Source organism: Camellia sinensis, chromosome 13 (assembly GCF_055761805.1).
Source record: "Camellia sinensis isolate YWXY chromosome 13, ASM5576180v1, whole genome shotgun sequence".
Taxonomy (NCBI): domain Eukaryota; kingdom Viridiplantae; phylum Streptophyta; class Magnoliopsida; order Ericales; family Theaceae; genus Camellia; species Camellia sinensis.
Window position 1 is genome coordinate 97,723,526 of NC_138973.1, and position 25,099 is coordinate 97,748,624.

General features: G+C 35.4%; 1 protein-coding gene across 1 annotated transcript; it reads right to left on the minus strand.

Moving 5' to 3' along the window:
* Positions 1 to 22,773: 22,773 nt before the first annotated feature.
* LOC114317398 (uncharacterized) lies at positions 22,774 to 24,372 on the minus strand. Its single transcript, XM_082902970.1, has 3 exons — positions 23,808 to 24,372; positions 23,511 to 23,739; positions 22,774 to 23,419 (listed from the first exon to the last, which is right to left on the minus strand). The coding sequence occupies exons 1-3, from the start codon at positions 24,258 to 24,260 to the stop codon at positions 22,962 to 22,964; spliced, it is 1,140 nt and encodes a 379-aa protein (XP_082759096.1). The 5' UTR covers positions 24,261 to 24,372; the 3' UTR covers positions 22,774 to 22,961.
* Between the last annotated feature and the right edge of the window lie 727 nt (positions 24,373 to 25,099).

The window sequence follows — 25,099 nt, forward strand, 5'->3', positions numbered from 1 at the left end:
TTGATTTAGTGCCTGGTACGGCGCCGATTTCTATGGCACCTTACCGTTTTGCTCCAGCAGAGTTGGTTGAGTTGAAAGTTCAGCTCCAGGAATTGCTCGATAAGGGCTTTGTTCGCCCTAGTGTTTCACCGTGGGGAGCACCGGCACTCTTTGTTAAAAAGAAAGATGGTGCCTTGAGATTGTGTGTAGACTACCGGAAGTTGAATGGGGCTACGGTTAAGAATAAGTACCCTATGCCCCGTATAGATGATTTGTTTGACCAGTTGAAGGGTTCCCGTTGTTTCTCTAAGATAGACCTGAGATCGGGTTACCATCAGTTGCGGGTCAGGGAGGAAGATATTCCTAAGACGGCATTCCGTGCGCGGTATGGCCATTATGAGTTTTTGGTGATGCCATTCGGACTTACCAATGCACCGGCAGTCTTTATGGACTTGATGAACCGGATTTTCCGGGAGTTCTTAGACCGATTTGTGGTTGTCTTCGTGGACGACATTCTTATTTATTCGTCTTCTGAGGGGGAGCACGAGGTACACTTGAGAGTGGTGCTTGAGTTACTTAGAGCCCATAGGCTGTATGCCAAGTTTGGGAAGTGTGAGTTCTGGCTGGGGGAAGTCAAATTCTTAGGCCACGTGGTATCCGGGGAAGGGGTGTCTGTTGATACATCCAAGGTTGAGGCAGTGCAAGATTGGGCACAGCCTAAGAGTGTGTTTGAGATCCGCAGTTTTCTGGGATTGGCTGGGTATTACCGTCGGTTTGTGAAAGATTTCTCCAAGTTAGCGTCACCGTTGACTAGACTGACTCGGAAGGGAGTCAAGTTTGTGTGGAGTGAGACTTGTGAAAAGTCGTTCCAAGAGTTAAAAATTAGATTGACCACCGCTCCGGTGTTGATTATTCCGGAGAGAGGGTTGGGTTATGCGGTTTATTGTGATGCTTCACGAGAGGGTTTGGGTTGTGTGTTGATGCAAGAGGGAAAAGTGGTAGCTTATGGCTCACGTCAGTTGAAAATACACGAGAGGAATTACCCCACACACGACCTAGAGTTAGCAGCTGTGATCTTTGCCTTGAAAATCTGGAGGCACTACCTTTATGGTGAGAGGTTCGAGGTATTCTCGGATCACAAGAGTTTGAAGTATCTGTTTACACAGAGAGACTTGAATCTGAGGCAGAGGAGATGGATGGAGTTCATCGAGGATTATGATTTTGAGTTGCATTATCATCCGGGAAAGGCCAATGTTGTGGCCGATGCCCTTAGTAGGAAAACCATTAGTGATGTAGCTTGTATAGCCATCCGGGAATGGGTGATGTTGGGAGCACTGGGCGAGTTTGATTTGCTACTGGCGAATCTGTCGAGGCTGCGGCCTTGTTTTCTGTTGTTGCGCAGCCTACACTTGTGATTAGAGTGTTAGAGGCACAGAGAGGTGACCTTGAGGTAGAATCCCTCCGAGAGAAGATCTCCAGTGGAAAAGTTGAGAAGGGTTTGACGGTGTATCCCGACCTGAGTGTGAGATACCGAAACCGTTTGTTTGTACCGGAGTCTTGCCGAGAGGAAGTACTCCGAGAGTTTCACCATTCGCGCCTTGCGGTGCATCCGGGAGGTACTAAGATGTATCAGGATTTGGGTCGCCAGTTTTGGTAGCGGGGTATGAAAAGAGATGTGGCTGTTTTCGTATCGAAGTGCCTTACTTGCCAGCAAGTGAAGGCCGAGCATCAGAGGCCAGCGGGTTTGTTGCAACCCTTGCCTATTGCCGAGTGGAAGTGGGAGCATGTCACTATGGACTTCGTTGTAGGTCTTCCGAGGACTCAGCGGGGTAGTGATGCTATTTGGGTGGTTGTAGACCGGTTGACTAAGTCGGCGCACTTTATTCCTATGCGCGTGAGAGATTCGGTAGATCATCTTGCCGATTTGTACATTTGGGATGTAGTGAGATTGCACGGGGTCCCAGTGACGATCGTCTCGGATAGAGATCCTCGTTTTACTGCTAGATTGTGGCAGAGTTTGCAGAGTGCCTTGGGCACTAAGTTGACCTTTAGTACGGCTTATCATCCTCAGACTGACGGGCAGTCCGAGCGTACTATTCAGATCCTCGAGGATATGCTTCAGGGTTGTGTCCTGGACTTCAGTGGGACGTGGGAGAGGCACTTGCCATTGGTAGAGTTTGCCTACAACAACAGTTATCAGTCTAGCATCGGTATGGCACCGTTTGAGGCCTTGTATGGCCGACCGTGTAGGTCTCCAGTGTGTTGGGCCGAGGTGGGTGATGCACCTTTGTTGGGTCCGGATTTGGTTAGGGAGACGACGGAGAAAGTTGAGCTTATCCGTAGGAGGCTTGTTACAGCCCAGAGTCGACAAAAGAGTTATGCCGATCGTAGGAGGAGACCTTTGGCGTTTGAGGTAGGTGATCATGTCTTTCTGAAGATATCACCTAGGCGAGGCTTGATGAGGTTTGGAAAGAGTGGGAAGTTATCCCCTCGGTTTATTGGTCCTTTTGAGATCCTTGAGAGGATAGGTGAGGTTGCTTATCGGTTAGCCTTACCGCCGCAGTTGTCCGGAGTGCATGACGTGTTTCATGTGAGTATGCTTCGGAAGTATGAGCCAGATCCATCACATGTGCTGGATTGGAGCGATTTAGAGGTAGATGAGGATGCCTCGTATGAGGAGAGACCGGTTCGGGTCTTGGATAGGCGGGATCAGGTCCTGCGTGGTAAGACCATTCCTTTGGTGAAAGTCTTGTGGAAACATCACGGAGTGGAGGAAGCCACTTGGGAACGTGAGTTGGAAGTCCGTGAGAAATATCCGGACTTGTTTGTTGATGTGTGATCTTGTATTTAAATTTTACATTATGTTGAACTTAAGAGCTTTTATATATGTCTTAAGTTGTAAAACATTGAGAATGTTTTGATTATTGGAAGCATGTTTTGGAACTTGCCTCATATGGTAGTTGGATGTAACACTATATATGTTGAATATATTGTTGACATTGGAAAGTTAGTGCATAATGTTGGTGCATGTTAATAATACATATGTTGTTTACATATTGTGATATGTCTCTTGTTAAAGGGATGGGATGACCGGTAATGGGTCGAATTGTTGAATGTTAAAATGTAACATTGTTTAAAATGGAGGAAAACTTGTTTTTGAAAACTTGTGTTTAATTTCAGGGACGAAATTCTTTAAGGGGGGGAGGTTATAGCGATCCCGGGTTTACCCTTGTTGTATAGTGATCCGGACATGTGTCCGTGGATGTTGGTAGTTGTTTATTATCTTGTTTTCATCCTTTCTTACCTTGTATTTGAGTTATAGGATGTGTTGGGCGGGTTTGTTACAGGTTGGTTGAGTTTAGAAACCAAAACTAGTTGCCCAGATTTTTGGCCTGTACGCTCGCGCGGAGGTGTTGGCGCTCGAGCGGAGATTACACCCATTCAGTATTTTCCTGTGCAGCGTTGTACGCTCGAGCGTGGTATTGGCCGCTCGAGCGGGGTTGTCTGAGTGCCGCTCGAGCGTAGGGTTGGGAGCTCGAGCGGAGGCCTGGTTCTGCAAAAGTGCTGGGTGAGTGCATTCTGCGCTCGAGCGGGAGGTTGGCCGCTCGAGCGGAAGTCTGGGAGTGGCCGCTCGAGCGGGGTGTTTTACGCTCGAGCGGACGACTGGGTTTAAGTCCCGAAATTGTGACTTTTCAAATCACTTTTTACTTTCTCTTCTCTCTCTTACTTTTCCAAAATCACCATTGTTGAGCCTCTCACTCTAGACTCTACCTTCTCTCTAGATTTTGATCTAGTAGGAGTGATTTACTCACCTTTGGCCTTTACAAAAAAGTTGTTGATCGTCGAGGGCTTCATTTTAATCTGAAAATCTCGGGTTTTGGAGCACGTTGGGTTTTGTCGTCTTCTCCTTTGGGACTCCGAATTTGAGGTAGGGATAACCTACTCCTCTCTATGGGTTTTGTCTTTAAATTTTGGTATTTTGAGATGTTGGGCTTGGTTTGGTAATTTTGTAAAAGTTTGGGGCTTTTGTGTAATTTTACAAAAGTTGGGGTTTAATTCATAATAAACCTAGATGCATGTTTGGCACAAAAATGGAATGATTGTTGAATCATTGATGAAAATGGGACCTAAGGGTTGAAATGGTAATTATGGAAAATGGCCTCATTACATTGTTTAATTAATTGGGATAATTAATTGGTAAGAAATGAGGAAATGAAATGTTGATTGAATATCCATTTGTGCATTTATTCTCTGTTTTAGAAATAATTGCTTTGGGCTATCGGTGGAGGATAGTCGAGATTGTTGTAGACAATGCATGATGATTAGGTAAACGGAAACTAATCAATGGAATGTGTCATGGAACTTGACGGTTGATAGAATACATTAATTGTGTGTATTGTGTGATTGTACATAGAACCAATGTGTTTATATACGTTATGTGTAGAGGAGGAGATAGGGGATGTACTCCGCGGTTTAGGGGAAGATAGGGGATGTACCTCTAAACCGGATAGGTATTGGGAGGAGATAGGGGATGAACTCCGTAGACAGAGCTAATATGCTTGTCTAGAGAAGTGAAGATAGAGCTCATATGCTTATCTTTGGGAAGTGTGGATACAGCTTGTATGCTTATCTGTGGATATTGTTGATATACATATCCGTTGTAGAATGTGGATACAGCTTGTATGCTTATCTGTGGATATTGTTGATATACATATCTGTTGAGAATGTGGATATAGCTTTTATGCTTATCTGAATGTGAGATATAGTTTTTATACATATCTGTGGAAATGATGATAGAGCTAGCATGCTTATCTGTTGAAAAAGGGAAAATGAAAAGTAATTGGGACTTGTAAGTCGTTGACATAAATATATAATTTATGTGATTGTATCGGTGTTGACCAACTATCAATTGCTAATGTTTTAGTCATTGTCCATGGTTGGTTTAGTGTATTTCTACTGGGCTGTGGCTCACCCTATATGGGAATATCATTTTCAGGTACAGGAAGCATGCCACCTCCAAGGACATAGCTTGGGAGGCTAGAGGCGGACATAGCGTAGTTGTTATACTTTTGATGTATTACATGTAACTTCAAGCCAAGGGCTTAATGTGTAAACGAGTTAGTACTCTTTTGTTGTAACCAAGTGTTAACTTGGAAAGCTGTAAGCCCGTAGGGCATTTTGTTTTGATGTTAACATGTAATACTTATGTAATGAAACTCAATGAAATAAAGAAATGTGGTTAGTTTATATGTAAATGCATGTCTTATCTGATGGGTTTAATGTTACTATTTTGAGGGCGTTACAGCCTGGACCTCGCCGCCGGGGGCTTGGAGGTTCTGGCTTGCCTTCACGGCATTTTCGATTGGTCGGAGACTTTGGTCCAAGTTCATTTGGGAGGGAAAGGACGGTTCTCCGGTCGCGACAGCACAGCTGGTCAAAAGTGGCGGTGACGTCAGGTGAGAACGGTTTTGAAATTTGGTTTTTCATTTATCGAATTGTTTATTAATGACTTTATTTATATATGCATATGTGTTTGTGTATCTGTTATGAGAATTAATTTAGGGTTTTTGATTTAAGGCTTCTTGGTGATTGTATGCAATTTGATGTCTTGAATTGATTAGGGACTGTGCTCTAAAACCTTATTTGTTAATAATAAAACTGAATCTATGATAATTATGTGATTAGGGCTTTTATGTTTCTAAGCTTGGCATGAATTTATTTTTAAAGTATGCAGGGAACAGTATGGTCTATGGTGTGTGGCTGCTATACGCGGTTATGTCGTTGAAATAGTTGGAATTTTTGGATAATGTGTGTCGGTTTGTGGCATCCGTAGTTAAGGTAACGATTTTGTCGTGGCGTTACTGGTTTCGTAGTATGCCCTTGGATTTTCTGTTTTATGTATAGAACAATGTAGTTGACGTATTGATTTATGATTGTGTTGCCGACATTCGTCATTGGTTACGTTGATAGCTGATATAGTGGTCCACTTAACATGTTGCAATGCCGGCGCTAGATGAGTCATAGAGTTTGCTAATTTTACTTCTATTGGTTAATATATTTTGGGAAAATTTTGTTTTTTGCAGTCGGGGTTTTGTGTCTTTTTGAGTTCCTGGCAGCCCTTCACGTGTTAGGTTTATGTGTACGGTTATTTTAGTAATCCAGTGGCGGTATGCCACTGACAATGAGGTTACTCCATTTATAACGATATGGTATCTTTGAAAATCCAAACATGTGGAATGACACTTGGTATTATTTAAAAATAAAAAATTGAGGACTAATCCACTAGAAGGAAATTGCCAATTATCACATCTTGGTTGTGTTTGAAAATTTAAACTATATTGAACCACAAAGTGGAGGGTCACTTCGTTATGTTGTGGTTGCAAAGTTTCGAAAGTGTCTCCAAGTCAAGTTTTCTCACTAATTAGTATTGACAAAAACAGATGGTTGGGGCACCTAACTTAAGCTTTACGACGTCTAGTTAGGGATATATAAAACATTGACTTTGTGGTTTAGGGAGATTGAGGTTGTCTATATTTGTAAGAAGCTACTGCATGCACGGTAGAAGACATTTACCTAAGCCTATCATTTTGGTAACTTTCTTAACTTAGATTAGGAAACAGGGGATTGCTGTGTCCTAAGAAAATTATATATATATATATATATTATTTGGATTACCACCAGTTATGTTTATAAACTTTTGAACCTTAACTTACTGGACATGTCACCATATTTTGACTTACTTTTTTTAGCAGGCTTAACACAGGAACCTCACAGGTAGCGAATGTTGTGGTAGAGAAAGATCTAGAACACCTATTGCAACTTATTGAAAACAAGGGTGGGAAAATGGAGTGGCAGAGTATAATGGGACACTCCACCTCAAACTTGACATACCAAGCTTGGCGCCATGATCTTGAGGTACAATTTGACCTTGACTTTGTAAGATTTCTATTTTCTGTGTGCTGGAGAAATCTGTGGGAATTACTTACATGGATTTTGACCTTTGTTTGATGCATGTATTGTCTTTCAAGTGCTGGAAAAGTGGGCCCAAGTCTTGGCATTTGCATTATAGTTTAATTAGAGTTTTTCATTAGTAATAGGAGACATAACTTCTAAAGAAGCAAAATTCTCATATTAAATATGAATTGACTTGGATATGGATATGGGATAATAATCACAATTCACACATGCATCCATTTTCTTTTTCTATGGAAAACTGGATGGATTACACAGCTTGACTAATTAAACAATAATAGATTCTTTAAAAGCTTTCCGTTGGTTACAGGAATATACTAAGATGAGGGAAAATCCTTTAGTTGAGCAGGAAATGCTTATGCTTCTTTCTTTCTCACTGTAACAACTTGATTCCAAAGTTTTACCGTTTTAGCTTAGATGGGTTGTGGGATACATACCCATGTAGCTTTGCTCCTTATATTGGTGTGTGGCTCCTTGTTATTAGATATTCAGACCTTCACTTTTTGTCAATTTGAAATTGTAGAATATAACAGAAACTTGCATAGGGGCATCTGGTTAAATGATACCTGATGACTGTCTTAATTTTTATGTATACGTAGTATTTTCTGGAGACTTAAGAATATTTTTGACTTAATTTTCTGAAACCTGTCCTAATTGCAAGATCTTGTTAGAATTCAAGTCTTCCTTCCCATTTTCATTGTTGGTTAAAATTTGTATGCATCAAAACCTAACAGTGAATCTTGTTCATCAGACGGGCCCATAGTGTACCGTAGCAGAGCCGTTTTTGAGGATGCAACTCTGGAGATGGTTAGAGATGTTTTCTAGGATGATGAGTTTCGCACTAAATGGGACACCATGCTTGCATACTTCAAAATATTGAAGGAATATTCTCACACAGGGACAATGATTGTGCAATGCATAAAAAAGGTATTTCTGAATACATGCGTTTTGCATCTATATGGATGAGTTTTATCTTCAATTGCTCTTGTTCTGACAATGTATGGTTTGATACCTTGATTTGCTCATTTGTGCAGTTCCCCTTTTTCTGCAATGATCGCGAATATATCATTGGTCGAAGAATATGGGAAGCTGGAAATACATATTATTGCGTGACAAAGGTAATAATTTATCAAACTGTTCTTAAGTTCTTTTAGCATCTTGTTCTACTCTATGCAGTTGTTTCCCCCACTGAATGAGTTGCCGTATATATATCTATGTATTCATCATAATGTATAGCTCTTCGTTTCTCATCAAACACAATGGAAAGAATGAGAAAACTGTAGAACTTGATAGCAATATTTTTATTATGACAATTAAAATGATAATTACTAGGGCACATACTCGATGAACATTCTTTGCCTGTTTTATTTTTCTTCATTTGTTTGTTAGATTTTTATTTTTATTTTTATTTTTTGGTTGATGCAACTCACAGTTTTTTTTCTTGTGTGTGTGTGTGTGTGTGTGTGTGTGTGTGTGTGTGTGTGTGTGTGCGCGTGTGTTGGCAATAAGACACGGAAATATCTTCCAACTTCTTGCTTTTCTTTGGAAAATCAAATTTCTTTCAAATGTTTGTGTATATTGGCTGTGTTGGTGTATGGACAACAGCTTTTTTTCATTTTTTTTCCCCAGATTTTTGTACTCCTCCTTGGCAGCAAACGAAGAACAAATTGATCTTGTCTAGATTTTTTTTTCTTTCCAGATTTCTGTTCTGTCCAGATTTCTTCTTCCTTTTTCTTGAACTCCATTTTTTTTTTGCTGATATATATTTTATTTTTTATATTTTTTTCCCCACAACCACTGGAATTTCATGCAACTTGCGTCTAGAGACTTATCTGTTAAGGGGGCTATAATGGCTTTTAGAGCATCAAAGAACACTATTGTTGCTGATGCAGATGGATTCTTCAGCGTAAAAAGTAAAATGCTGGTGAGTTTACTTTCTAGTTCCTTTTGATGCAAGTTAATATATTTTCTTCTCTCTAGTTGACAAGCTTGTCAATGTGAAAATATGTTGCAGTAGATATTATGTTTGCTCCAACTAGTACTTATCATTCACCATTCCATTTAGTACTTATCATTCGCCATTTGTTTGCATAGAACTTATTAATTTGATGAAATGTACTAAGTACTTAAGGTTGGGTATCATGTTATGGTCATATGCACTGCGTCTTAATTTGATGAAATATCAACAGGAATCCTGATATGCTGCCACTTCTTTTTTTTTTTCTTTTTTTTCACAGTGGATTTGTCTTTTACTGGTTTAAAGATAAAATATGAACATTTGATGGGACCAATGTTTTCAAAACCGGACCGGTGAGCGAACCGGAAAAGGGACCGGGTGGACGGGTCACCGGTTCAACCGTCGGGTCAAAGCGGTCGAACCGTGACGTCATAATTAATATTATATAATTAAAAAATATAATTATAAATTATAAATAAATAAAAATATATATAAATAATCAAATAAAAATAAAAATTGTTGCATAATATTTATTAATAATATTTAATAAAGTCATAATTGATAAAAAAAAAGTCACTTATTTCAAAGAAATTAAATTTTTTAAACATTCCCTCCAAATAAATTGATTGAATGCTAGATTTAATTTTGGAGGGAAATGAAATTTTCAACTCTCCCTCCAATCAATATGTTTCAAATAATTTGATTGAATCCCACATAGAATTTTGTAGGTTCTCTTTAAAAATCTTTTCCTATAAATAGGAATAGACTTTCATAATCTTCTCAAGCTTTCAATGAGACTCTTTCTTACGAGAGGAGACTCTTGAAATATGAATTTTTAGTCAAAATTTTGAAATATATTTATATATATATATATATATATATATATAAGAAAGAAAGAAAGAAAGAAAATAAAAAAAAAAGTAAAACCCAGAAAAAAAAAAAAAAAAAAATAGACCGGTTCTGGCCGGTTCGACCACTGGGTCACCGGTTTTACCGGTTCGACCATTGGGTCACTGGGTTTTCCCGGTTTTGGCCCCAATCCGGGTTTAGGGGGTTGACCGGACCGGAACAAGGCCCGGTTCCCGGTTCAACCGGTCCGACCGGCCGGTCCGGTCCGGGTTTGAAAACAATGGATGGGACAACTAAGCAGGCCCTTAGATTTTATTGTCATGTGTTTACTGTTCTAAACCTTATGTAGGTATGTATGTAACATAGTTTGTATACTTCTTTATATTAAATGAGTTTTATTGGTGACACCTATTATTAATTGATCACAAGGAAGTTATTGACCCTACACTGGTATTTAGCTGATTAGTGATTCAATGAATTGTCCATTTCTGCTCATTAGCTTTCACTATGAAGTTAAAGCACATGCTTGGTGTTTCTGAATGTCACACTAATATGATGATAATTGATGAAGATTGACTTGTCTTCCCACATTGTTAGGGTTTACTTGACTTTGAAGGTACTACTTTAACATGACTTTGAATGATTTGAAGAATACATGGTCTTTATTTCTATGAATTTATTTTTAGTCGTGTTGGTTATTTTATTCCTCTGCCAGGATTTGATAGAAGGTTGATACCGAAGGACTACCTTAGCTTTGTCTCAGGATCTATTGGTAAGTAAGCCAAAATTACAAGTTTTAGTTGCTTTATTCAAAATATTTTTCCTAATGGTTTGAACGGTGATGGCTAAATTGGGAATGCTTATTTTTTTGTTTAAAAGTAAACTGGTAGCTGTTGTAAGGTACCAGTGTTGTTCTGGTTGGAAGATGGATTCTTTAACGAAAGAACTCTTGTTTCTTTTTCCCATTTTGTTCTTGAAAAAGATTATTTATGCATTTTTTTTTTTAGACATTTCAGAAATTTTAGTGAATTAGGTTTCAGAAATTTTATGCAAATTTTTTAGTACATATTTTCAAAATTTTAGATGTGGGTTTGTTTTTCGCAGGCTTCCAAATTAGATTTTCAATCATTTGCTTGGATGTTAGGTGGGAAATGTTGCATCGTGCTTAGTATCTGATCTTTTTTGCTTTAGGTGAGCCACCAGTATAAAGTCAAAAAAAAGTTTATGAAGTATTCATGAAGATACCACAACACTTGGTTTTGCAACTAACTATTCCAAAAATAGGATTCACTGTAGCTAAGTGAATAGTATATATATATATATATGTATGCATGTATTGAAGATATCTGAGTGTGTGTAGTTTTTGGAACTTATATACCCAAGCAAAGAACCACCAGAAGCAACTCTGTTTGTTGGCCATCCCAACGAATACTCTATATATATACAAAATTCAGGTGAGTTCTTTTGATTTGATGCTTTGTGATATCGGTCAAGATCATGGTGGCCATGTGTTCTGATAATTGACTTTCTCATTCATTTTGTTTGTTAATCTTTGTAATCTATCAAAACAATATTTCAATTTGTGTATATATATATATAGATCCCTGTGTTCTTTTTAGATTTCTCTTCTCTGTAATTCTCTTGCCTGAGATATTTAGCTCAGCTGAAACATTTGATGAATGGTTTCAAATATCTGGTGAAATTTGACCAACAGGAGGTTGTTCAGCAACATCACAAGGTAAGATCATTAGCTCTTAAATCTTGAGTGCTAATTTGCGATATTCTATCCAATTTGTGCCAATTTGATTACTTTTTAAATACGCATAAGGGACTCTCTTTTTACTTGTCTTCTTCTTCCTTTTGACCAGGCTTTGTGTGTCTGCATCTGCTTCCTTTTTCATTTTAGGTATGCAATACCCAATACTTATCTTTTTATATATGTATATCTATTGTAATAATAGTTATTTTTACATGTGGGTTTGTGTAATGCAGATGATATATTTGGGGGTAGATCTTTAATCGGTCAAAATCTTCTTCAAGCCCAGAAAGGTGCTTTTCAATTATACCCTTTTTAATCCATTGCTTTAATGGGTATTTTTCATTTGAAATTTTTGTTTTGTTTTGTTTTGTTTTGGGGGTTTATAATGCATGTATCTGCTAGATTTGTATGCTTAAAATTTCAGCAAAATATATGATGATTGAACATTAACGTATGGTTAGATTAGATTCAGTAGTAAAAAAAAAAAAAAAAAAAAGATGAATTTATTTACTTTTGAGTATATAGCCTTGATTAGCCAACCACACTTGATTCAGACACAATGTTTAGTTTGGTTTGATTCAATTCGCTTCGGTTATTGTTATATCAAATTAAAATTTAATTCGCTTCAGTTATTGTTATATCAGATTAAAATTTAACTAGAATGGGGCTCTTCCAACGAAATTATCAATATTGTCTTGCGCATTTTCATTTTCTGAGGCATCCAACCACAAAAATCCCCTATTTCAATGGTAAAATGAAAACTTGAACTCAAATAAGTTGTTTGAATGGTTTGTTATGGACTTGAAAATTCATTAATATAAATGATTGAAATTAAACATCTTGTGAAGGCTATGCAGGAAAATTTGACAGAACCAGAGGAATCTTTGAATTTTTTTTATTTTTTATTTTCAGTTGAAAACTCAATCTATGTCGAATTGATTCGCTGCTTTGAACTTGTGTATAGTATCGTTTCTATCATTATACCATCGCCAGAAAAGTGGGCAGAGGAATGCTGGGGAACTGATTTGAAGGAAAGGCTAGAATACAAAGTTGTTCTGTTGAATCTTAATTTAAAATTAAAAAGATATGTTGTTTTGTTGAAATTGGAGTACCAGAAAAGGTAGTGTTAGTTTAAACTACTTTGACTGTTGGATTTCTAAATTTATTTATTTATTTATTTATTTGCTTTGTGTTAGGGTTTTTGGTCATTTGGTTGTAATTCTAATACCTATAAAAGCCTAGCATGTTGCTAAACATGTGCCATTGCATTTATAGTTAAAATTATCATTACTAAAGTGCTTTCAGGAAACAATGATCAGATCATTTCCTGTTATGGTTCTTGTCTTTGAATGTTCTACTGATCTTTTCAGTTCAACTGATTTTAGTTAAATCTCACAGAATTGTCACAATTTAAAAAAAAAATTAAAAAAATAGAGCTATAACGGCGTTTTCAAATGCCATTATAGTATAGTGTTAACGGTTATATCTTTAAAATAAAAAAGAGCTATCGCGACGTTTTTAAAATGTCGCTAAAACAAGACGTGACGTCATTGTACTGCATAGAGCACATTTAGCGGCGTTTTAAAAAACGCCGCCTATATTAATATAGCGACGCTTTTAAAGCGTCATAAAGCTACAGCGACGGCCGCATCTTTGACGTTTGATACTAAACATCGCAAAAGGAATTAGCGGCGTTTTTAAAACGCCACTAAAAACTTGATTTCCAGCAGTGTGCGATGATGACTGTGACATTATTTTGGTTATGATCTAAAAACTTTTTGATTATATGGTGTTTGATTATAACTCTTTTTGTTTTTAGTTATGACTCTCATATTATTGAGTTCCAATATTTGTAATAATCAAACTCACAAATGTCATAACTTGTATATAGTACACATAGCATTAACCTTTTGAAAATAGACAATTTATTCTTTTGGAGACAAACGCAATAAAATAAAAATGTTATGATCATTAGATTGACTTAATTTTTACTAGGGATGATATATATAGAAAAACCATACCAAATAAAATTGTTCGGATCATCGAAATCAAGACTAGACCTAACATGACGGTCAAGTTCAAATTTTATACATATTTTATTTAAGGTTTGGCTTTTCTCAAGTTCAAATTAGAACTTGAGAAAACTTAAGGGATTTGTAGGGCCAACCATGAGTTCTTTTTTGATGATCCGAGTTTCATCTTGTAAGGTCTTTCGCTTATATCATCTATTAATAAATTAAATTATTTATAAGTCTTATTATGAAAATTTGTTTAGTGTGAAGTCGTGTAAAACATCTTATAGAGCCTAAAGTTCTATTTAGATAGGAACGTATTTCATGAGATTCTAAATTGTATAAATCAATTGTAGTAGTGGATTATTATATCCTTACTTTGTTCCATTATTGTACATTTTATTCTCTCTCTCATATATCACGTTTGGTTTGGGATGTTACAAAGGGATGGTCATTTTCTCCCATCCCGCACGGCCCTGCCCCGCACGGATTTTCTCCACCCCGATTAAGAAATGGGGTAGGGACGAATTTTGCTTCCCCACCCCGTTCCAACCGAACCCTGCCCCGATTATATTTATTAAATACATTTATATGTATATATTATATACATAATTTATTTATATTTCATTATAATAAAGTTAAAACACTAAAATATTATACTTAATATTAATTTTTATTTATTTATCTTCTATCTTATGTAATATAATTTTCATTAAGTATAAATTATTATTCATAATATGCTATATTATCAATCATTTTTATTAATATTTTCATTTTTTAACTTAAAAAATTAATTCGTCTCCTGTCCCGCACCCGCCCCGCTTCCAAACCCACCATCAAGAACGTCATGTTGAGTTTCGGATATTACATGTTACATTTAGAATGTTACATTATTCATAATTCAACGGTAGAGTATTGGAATGTCACATTGGGTGGGATGAAAAACATATGGGAATGTGATGGTGGGTTTGGAATGTTACATGTTACATTTACATTGGGTTTGGGATGACAAGCATTTAAAAATTTCACGTTAGATTTGGGAATGTCACATTGGGTTTGAGATGTTACATTCCCAATGTGACATTCCCAAATCTAACGTGAATTTCAAATTTTATGTTACATTTTATGTAACATGTTAATTATGATCACATCATGTTACATTTTATGTTTTGAATTTCAAATTTCTAACCGTATAGATGTGATCATAATCTGTGGTAACATTGGATTTCTCATATATGTTATTACCATTAATCAAGTTATTTTGAATGAGTAATGCTAGAAATTTTAGTAGAACTTTTGGGATCTCTAACATTTTTTATTTTGAATTTTAGAAGCATATGGGAATGTTACGTTGGGTTTGAGAATGCCACATTGGTTTGGGATGTTACATGTTACATTTATGTTTTGAATTTCAAATTTCCAACCATATAGATATGATCACAATCTATGATAAAATTGGATTTCTCATATATAGTATTACTATTAATTAGGTTATTTTGAATTTCAAAATTCTATCCATGTCGATATGATCATAATCTATGGTAACATTGAATTTCCTATATATGGTACTATTATTAATCAGGTTATTAATTAATTAAGATAGGGGTGTCTCGACAAGAAACCACAGGACCTATTGGGTTATAAGTTTTTTCATAGGACCGTATCTTATATAAGTCCTTCAAATAGGACTTATAAATAATTTACCCTAATAAAAATGATAAACATTTTCACTAATATATAAGAATTTTTAAAAATCCCCTTTGAACGATAATTTTCTTAATGAAATACACAAAAGTAATGTAACTCATCTACATCAGAGGTGAGAATACGTTGGAGTAGGGGTGAATAAAGATCGGGTTGGGTCGAGTGACATCTCATTCACCATTCGTCTAAAATTAGGTGGATTGAAAAAAGTCAATCCGCATCCGTCTACAGGTTTGGCAGATGCGGATTGAGTGGGCCGTATGGGTTGGTGGACTGTCACGACCCAAACCCGCCCCTATAGGTTTAACGTTGTAACCGGCTAGTGTTCCGTAGATTACCGACGGCCTCATAGACAAAAAACATAATATTAGGGGCAAGTGGAAGAAGATTACAAATATTCAACATCCATTGAGCTATGCAGACATATACAGGACAGAAAAATTTTAAACTTTTTATATACATATATTATCACATCATTCTTGCGTCATCATATATATACAGATGACACAAAATGGGACTTAACCCTATTAAACAAAGACTAGAGTAACCAAACAAGAAAACAAAACTTATACTTTAATCACATAGCCATAACCACTTAACATATCCAAAACCTCTATGGGAGACGCATAGCTTGGCTGACAAAAACAAATTCCAGGTAGACACCTCTGAGCCTGGTCACGCGCCTGATCACCTACATTAAACAATGAGGTGGAGCCCGGTGAATAATAACAGAGTAAAGGTTTTATGAATGATGTCCATAACGGATTCAAAAATCAAAATTCAGATTCAGAAACAGATTCATATTCATATTTAGAGTTCCCAGATAGTCATATGTGGTGCTTCCATTAGCGCTAACAAAACAATTGACCCATTTATATGGGACATAAACAGTTGACTCATGTGCACAGAGATGTTCATAAGGATCCATAACAGTTGATCCATGATCACATGGGATGTATAGTTGACTTATGATTACATGAGACGTTCAGTTGACTCGTGATTACATGAGACGTATACAAAGCAGATAACAGATATCACGTGATGCTAAGGATGCCACGAATACATTTCAGAAATCTAGACAAACATTCATCCATACAGAAAATATCCCGGATTAAATTAGAATAATGGGCAATCAAAATTCAAATTTCATTAATTAATTAAATGTTAATTATTATATGTGGTAGGATCGTCACACAGATGGATACGATCGATCTGGCGGTTTGGACTTTACAAATTTTAGGCATTTTTTTAATTGTAATTCGTAAATTCTACAATCACCAATAATTAGTAATCTAAAATAATATGTATTATTTGTCCATAATAGGCCATGGCACCACACATGGATATTTTTAAGGTATTGTTTTCTATTTTCACAAAAATATAGATTCTATTATTTCTCTCTATATTGTTACTTGTTAGCAGTTTCTTTTTCTTTTTTTTTCTTTTTTTCGAACCTACAGGTAGATCAGGTTCATGCTGGTGTGAGATAGTTGATCCGCCACCTGAACCGTAAATTTTGAAATATTTCATCCGCATTTGTGCATTGAAAGACACACATCCGTCTAAAATCAATCAAGTTGGATTGGTTCGATCAAGTTAGACGAATTCATGATCATCCCTACGTTGAAGGGTGCAACTTGGGTGGGTTTGGGCGGGTTAAGAGGTTGTCTAAGTCCAACTCAAGTTATGTTGAGAGTTGTCCAAGCTTGCTCAAGCCTGAATTGTAACTCGAGATTATTTGCCTGAGCCTGACCCGAGCTAAACCCAAATTGCCGGAGTTGCCCGAATTGCACATAAATTTCAAAAAAAATTTCCTTTCTTTCTTTTTAGTGCAGCTAAGTTAATTAATTTGTTAACATTAGACTATTTATATGTATATATATATTTTATAAAATCATTAATAACATCAAACATATAATTTATACAATCTAAGAAATATGTCGTTATGATAGTATTTACAATTTATGAGTGAGAAAAAATAAATAAGTAAAATTTTATATTGTGTTGCTTGTGTATATAATATATATTCAATATGATCTAACGATCTAAATTACTTTAATATCATTTAATGACTAATAATTTATATGTAAATTCAATATTTCTATATATTTACATATATAATTCAGGTTACGGGCTATTTGGATTGTTTGATTTTTTGCTCAAGCCCGCTTAGATTTAAGGGCAAACTTCACTTTACGTCCTTGTGGTTTGGACCGGGTGCAGATTACCCCCTGACATTTGGAAATCACCATATAACCCCCATGTGGTTTATGGACTAAAATGCACATTTAGTTTTTTTGTCTAAGATAACGGTCTGTGGGAGTCACACGCCTATATAGAAAGTATGTCTACTGTTAGGACGAAAATTCCTTTTATATATCTTCAAATTTACCAAAGAATGTCATTGTTTTTTCCTCTCTCTCTCTCTCTCTCTATACTCCATTTCTTTTCGACATGGGGCTCCAATAACAATAACCACAGAGTTTTGATTACCACCATGATCAAAACGATTTGTTACTATAAGATTTTTGGCCACTTCTTTGTTGTAATGTTGTTTGATTTATATAGTATGTATTTGTGTTTTGTTTGATTGATGTGTAAATATTATTCTATGAATCTGATTCCATTGATGGGTCTTTTCATGAATTTGATTCCATGATTGATTTATCATTCTTAGACTTTATGGATGGGTCTTCTTTGATTTTATTATTCCCAAATTTTCTGTAACCCATTGATTTCTACAGTATGTATTTGTGTTTGGTTTGATCAATTTGAATATGATTTCATGGTGTTTAATGAATCCATTGCGTGTGCGAGCGAGCGCGTGCGCACACACACACACACACACACACACATATATATATATATATATAAATTATGAATGTGTATATGTATCATATTATGTTTACAATCTGTGATATATATTAGATATATTTGTGGAATATACAATCACCGAAACCTGTATTGATTTATATATATATACATATATATATATATATATATACCCTTCAAAATTCAAACTATTTATGAATCAAAATCGTAAAATATAGCAAGAATTAGGCGATTTGCAAGGGTAAAAATTTTAAGAAATTAATGGGGAGAAGTGGGAGAAATTAAGAATGAGTTTTGTTGTGCATTTTGTGCGGAAGGCAACACTCAGATTTTGTCTTCCGCGACGACTTCCATCAAGCAAATAGAAACAAGGGCTCCAGTAACAATAACCATGGTTGCTGCCAAAAGAGAGAGAAGATGCAAGAAGAACATAAGTTAGATGAAAGAATGAAGACATGGGTGGGTATAAAGGTCAATTTACCATTGCTGTTAACAGAACTTAGATGTGCACTTTGGTCCATAAACCACATGGGGTTTATATGGTGATTTCCGAATGTCAGGGAATAATCCGCACCCGGCCCAAACCACAAATGCGTAAAGTGAAGTTTACCCTGGATTTAATTTGAGTTTTTGCTCAAACTTGTACCAAATTTAAAAATATTTTTCCCAAGCCTTAAAAGTTTCAAGCTGAAACTTAAGTTGCTCAGATTGAGCTCGCCTAAATTACACCTCAGATCTATGAAATAACTTTTCGTGGTGGAGATGTGCAAGTTGTGACAAAAAAGACAAATGTGTAATGGAAGGGGGAAAAAAAAAACATAAATTATGTAAATGGTCTTCGTAGTTTATATGATATGTTAATTTAGTTTATATTGTTTTAATTTATTCGATCTTGTCTCTTAATTTAATGGATTGTGTTACATTGGTCCAATAAATAACGGCTGTTAGGTTTGGTGGACAGAAAGTTGTCACGTGCTCAAACGATTTGTCAATTTGGTCCTTGTAGTTTACACGATTTATCAATTTGGTCCCTATTGTTTTAATTTGCTCAATGTTTACAGGGACCAAACTAACACATCGTGTAAATTATAGGAACCAAATTTACACATCGTTTGAGTTTCCATCCACTAAACTTAACGGCCATTATTTATTGAACCAATATGACACAATCTGTTGAATTAAGGGGCAAAATCGAACAAATTAAAATAACATGAACTAAATTGACACATTGTGTAAACTACAAGGACCATTTGCATAATTTATCCCAAAAAAATTTCCCAAAACAATGACATTTTGAAAACACTACAAAGGGCACTATAAGAAAACATGATAGAGGATATCAACTTTGCTAATATGGAAAAATTTTGGAAAATTCTATTTCTACATACCTTTTTTATCTCTGTACACATCATATCTTAGTTCACACACTTATGACTTTGATTATATATTATTATTCTTTGTCCACACACTATATATTCCAATTATAACCCTAACTCAAATCTTGTACACACACCACCTAAATAAGGGTTTTCACCCACCTTGAAACACATCCACACACCCACCCACAGTAAACATAGTCACATAGTGAAGACAACTCCATTCAAAACTTCCATTGTATTTTGCGATTCTGTACTCTCGAATTTATGGTATATTTTCGGTAATTGATTTCCCAATGATATATATTAGTTCGGCTTTGAAGTTCCGATCTCAAAACCACCTGAGTATATATGTGTATATATATGTATATTCAAATCTGTTTCTTTTTCTTTTTCAACTCTTTTGTTGGGTCCGAAGAGAAAAGAAGGATTGTGGATGCTTTTCAAATTTTCTAGGATGTTGACAATGTTTATGGGTATAGATAGGCATCAGGTGTTTGAGGAAATGCCACACTTAAAATGTAGTCTATAATTACGGTAAGATTGGGACAAAATAAAATTGGGGCAGTGAAGAAACATAGAAAAAAGATGTTGATATTCATGATGGGTATCAGAGAGAGAGAGAGAGAGAGAGAGAGAGAGAGAGAGAGAGAATTTGGTGAAGAATCTTGCACATAGGACTGGAGAAAAGAATGAGCAGAAGTGAGAGAGTTACGCTGTGTTTGGTTGGGGGATTTGGGAAGGGAAATGGAAAGGGAAATGGAAATGAAAGGAAAAGGAGAAAGAATAAATAGAATTCCAAATCCCAACTATGTTTGGTTGTGTTGGGAATCCAAGGAGGAAAAGAAATCATTTCTCATGAACTCTCTCATTGTCCTTCACACACAGAATTGTAGTCATGAATTGCAATAACAAAAAGTAAGGTTGCACATGATCAAAGTGCTATTTGTTTTTTAGAAAAAAAAAAACAAAATTAATTAACTTTTTAAAAAAAAAATAAAAAATCAATCAAAATAAAAAATTAATTTATTATATTTTGATAAAAATAAATATGTATATATATATATATTAATTTGATAAAAAATTAATCAATCAAAATAAAAAAAATCAATCAAAATTAAAAATTAAAAATTAAAAAATTAATTTGATAAAAATAAAAAATCATAACTAAACAAAACTTTATTATATTTTCTCGACAAATATATATATATATATATATATGTTATTTTCTTCTAATTTTTCTAATCCAACCAAAAATGTACGAGAACATAACAACCACATCAATCACTAGAGCACAGAAAAAGTGAAAACATATAGTCAAACACTAAAATTACGTAGCTCATCTTTTTTTTTTCTTTTTCTGTTTTTGAGAACACTGAAGATGCATATATGATTGAATTTCCCAGCAAACAAAAGCATATGCGATAGAGAGAAAAATTATGCTCATGCAAAGAATAATTCCACAGAGAGGGGATTTACATATATTTATATATGATATTATTATATTGTTGGTTGCAACCATGAAAAAATGCTATGCTGCTTACAGACAGACACAAACCAGCATCATTGGTGTGTAAATAAAACAGCATTGATGTGGAATTCTGAACCAACAAACACCAACTTTTGACATATTGTAAGTAGCAAACCAGCCCAAACACATGTAAAACTACAATAGTATACTGATATATTGACAATAATATAAAAGCATTTATATATTAGTGGAAGAGCTTCCCCTCCAAACTTGATAAAGTTTGAATTGCAAATTCAACAGACAGACACCAATTTAAATTGAACATAATGATGATTCCAAGAGTTCTATTATGATGATCAGAATAATCTCACAAGCATTACCAAAAAAAAAAAAAAAAAAAACAAAGAAATAACATCAATGTATCATAGTGCAGCAATGCATCACAACCACCTACAGACAGCTAGCATCAGCAACAGCATAAGTGCAAAACACCAAACCAAAGCATAAGACAGCATCAGCAACAGAACATCAAAACCAAGACACCAGACTCATCCACCAATATAGAAAACATAACATCAATGTATCATAGTGCAGCAATGCATCACAATCAGAATAACAGATTCATCTACCAAAATAGACTCACCACCAACTAATAGAGTCTACATACAAAAAATCCAAGCCTAATGATATTTTCATAGATTCACCACATCCCTGAAATATTCAAATAAAAAAGTACCAACGAAAGAAAAATAGTACTACGCATCAAAGATTGAAGATCCGAATTTAATAGACAACCAAAGACCTCGACGTTCAATAGGGCATTCTAGGTACGCTCGAGCATCACTCACTTCTTTAGCAAGAACTTAATACACCTTCATTCGAGAAGCATCACTCATGCCACTAAACTTCTCAATCTCCTCAAATAATTGTCCATTTGTGTAGTTCCGAAGGTTACCACGATCAAGCGCTGCTACAACTGCATCTAGACCTTCCTTAATTGACCTTATTTCCTCACTCAGAGTGTCACCTAATTTATTCTTTCTCTTCTTTGAGTTAGAGGAACAAGATACTTCAGCAGTTTGGTCATCTTGAGTTCCAATCCCATCAAAATTCTCTGAGAGTGACTCAGTATGATCAGTATTTTCATCATCCAAAAGAATTTGTTGCCCAGCCCAACGAAGTCACTTTTCTTTTGGACCTATAGCAAGACTCCCAGTTGCTCGATCCTTTTCGAAGAGTTGACATAACTTTTGAAAGTTTTGAATCGGAGCATGTTGAAATTGAGAAGCTTTAGGCTTTGCCTATAGACAATAGCATATATAATATTATATTAAATAATGATGAACAAATATTGTAATTTTCTAGTACAGAACTACATCAATCTGACAATTAGATATACTTTGAGGTAAGCTGCCCATACACCTGCTGTAGCTTCAGTCAGTTGTGTTGAATGATTATATCCAAATCCACTATCAGTTGTTAACATATCTTTAGCCATTGCAAGATTCCTTTTTAAAGTCTTCAACCGATTCCTTACATGACTGGAATCACAATGTACACTAAACTTGGTACTCACCGCATTGCTTGCAGCTCTATAAGCAGATGATGTAAAACTACCACCAATTTTTTGCCCTTTGAGCATTTGGTCCAAGAGTGAGTCAATAAGAACAACATCCATTTGATTATTCCATTTCAAATGTTTCTTGTCAATTTCTACTGAACATTCTTGGTCACCTTCCACCTACACTCAAAAATGCCATAAAACATATCGGAAGAAAAGCATAGCTAGTAGCAAATTATCACCCAAACAAACGCAATGTTTCACATAATACAATAACAAATTAAAATATAATTCATTCCAAGATAACATTCAAATAATAATAATTAACTTGTCAATTTTTTGTTTTATCAGCAAAAGAAAAATATTATATTGATGTAAAGCAAATGAGTACATAATGGGTACATCACAAGAACAAGAACAAGAACAAGAACATCAAATAACCCCTCTAGCCCCTCTCTGTTTTCCAAAATCCATATTATAATTTGATTGTCATTGAAGATTTATATCATAATCTCTCCACATGTCAATAGCTATTCGCTCCCTTAACAATTCTCCTTCCCTACATTCTTCAGCTAAACTTGATCTAGCCACGTTAGATTGCACTTGTGCTCTTCTAAGCTCTGTATCAACCTCCTCAATAAGACTTTCATTGGGATCAACACCCATGAGGTAGTTGTGCAAAATACAACAGGCCAAAACAATATCTGCTTGAGTGTCAACATCATAATATGGCTCTGTCCCACTTCCTAAAATTGGAAACCTTTTCTTTAGGACACCAAAGGCTCTTTCAATTGCATTTCGTAAAGATGCATGACGAAGGTTGAAAAGCTCTCGAGAATTTTCTGGTTGATGAACACTATACTCCTTCAAATGGTAACGAGTACTTCTATATGGAGCAAGGAACCCAGTTTTTAGTTGAAATCCTGCATCTACTAAGTAATATTTCCCTAGGACCAACAAGTAACTAAATGATGTTAGTTTGAAAGAAAACAAAAATAGATTTATATTCATCAGCATATATACACGTTCAGTGATCACCTTGAGGAACGATCAATTTATCTATTTCTCTTGTTAATGCATTATCTAATATTCTCGAGTCTGAAGCAGATCCTTCCCATCCCGGAAGGATATATGTAAACTTTAAATCAAAAGAACATGCAGCCAAAGCATTTTGAGTGGGATAGCATTTTCGTCCTCGGTATCTTTGTGCATCCTTGTTTGGCACTCTTACACGAAAATGTGTACCATCAATCGCACCAACACAATCCTGTAAAAATTCATTATTTGTATCCAAACATATAATATTATATACCCTAATTGCATTCATGTAACTACCTTAAAATAAGGCCAATACTTGGGATTGTTTCTAATCTCTGGAGGGCAGTTGAATCCATCAGGTTGCTTTAAAAAGATATCTTCCAATGATATAATGGCTTTAAGAACTTGATGAAAATGTCGACTAACAGTCTCACCTGATCGTCTATAAAAGAACTTGATCGTACGGTTCCTCAAATTATGGCCTATTATATGAAGGAATTTTGCAACTTGTTCTTCTACTTTACTTTGAGGATTGTCTCTAAGAAACTGAGTTCTTTTAAGCATGCTAACTAGTGTGGCAAACGCATCTTTGCTCATGCGTAACTGGCTACGACAATCTGCATCTTCCAAAGTCGTTAGCCGTTTAATTAGGGCATATCTTTCATAATCTCCTTGTTCTGAAATTGACTTCCTTATATGATCACGACAATGAAGAATTGAGACAAGGCTGACAGCATATGAAGCATACATAGCTACACAAGTGGCTGCCCACTTTCTATACTTTTCCCACTCCTCTTGATCATTTATCTACAATTTTTTAATATAAAAAATCACATCCACTTGTTAATAATGTTCCAGAATTGAAATGATACTTCAAAAAGTTCATAGACTAGGCAACACTCAAAATGACAACCCATTTGATTGGTTAACTTGAAGCATGTAAAAATGAATAGGAGACAACAAGTTGATGCAGAAATATGAATTAATAGGCCTACTTTATCTTTTTTATATGGTGTTACATTTGAATTCTTCCTTGGTCAAATGGTAAACTATTTGGATGTTAATCAGGAAAAAACTCCAAGTGCTAATCAGGTCCCAGGTCTTATGTATTAAGTTGCTAAACTATATTATTCCAAAATAAATCCAAGAATCAACCGTAGCATTAAGTTAAAAAAAATCTATCATGAACTCATAGAACTATTAATTTGTTTGTGCAGGAAATCGTGATTGAATCAGCAGCAGCAGAACCAAAGACAAATTGAAGCACAAACTCATAAATAAATAAGAAGCTTGTCCTATTCAAATCAGAGTTTTATAGTTCCAGTTTATGTATTGATATTGTATTGTTTCTACTTTAATGCTGGAAAAAACTCAAAAAGATTGAAATAGTAAAAGGCTAAATTGTGTACAGGTAATGAGCTGTCTTAGTGGGCACATCTGTCACTCTTGTAAAACTGAATTAATGTAGAAGTGTAATTTTCATTAGTTGTCATCCATCTATTACTTAAGCTATGATTAGACTTATAATGAATTAAACAAGATGTGTGTATCCCTCCTCCCAACAGAAAAGGAGAAACAACAAACATATG

Coding starts and splice junctions, on each gene's coding strand:
- LOC114317398 (XM_082902970.1), bottom strand. CDS start 24,260: ATGTATGCTTCATATGCTGTCAGCCTTGTCTCAATTCTTCATTGTCGT. Junction 23,740..23,807: donor AGTATTGGCCTTATTTTAAG/GTAGTTACATGA, acceptor GAATTTTTACAG/GATTGTGTTGGTGCGATTGA. Junction 23,420..23,510: donor TAAATTGATCGTTCCTCAAG/GTGATCACTGAA, acceptor TGTTGGTCCTAG/GGAAATATTACTTAGTAGAT.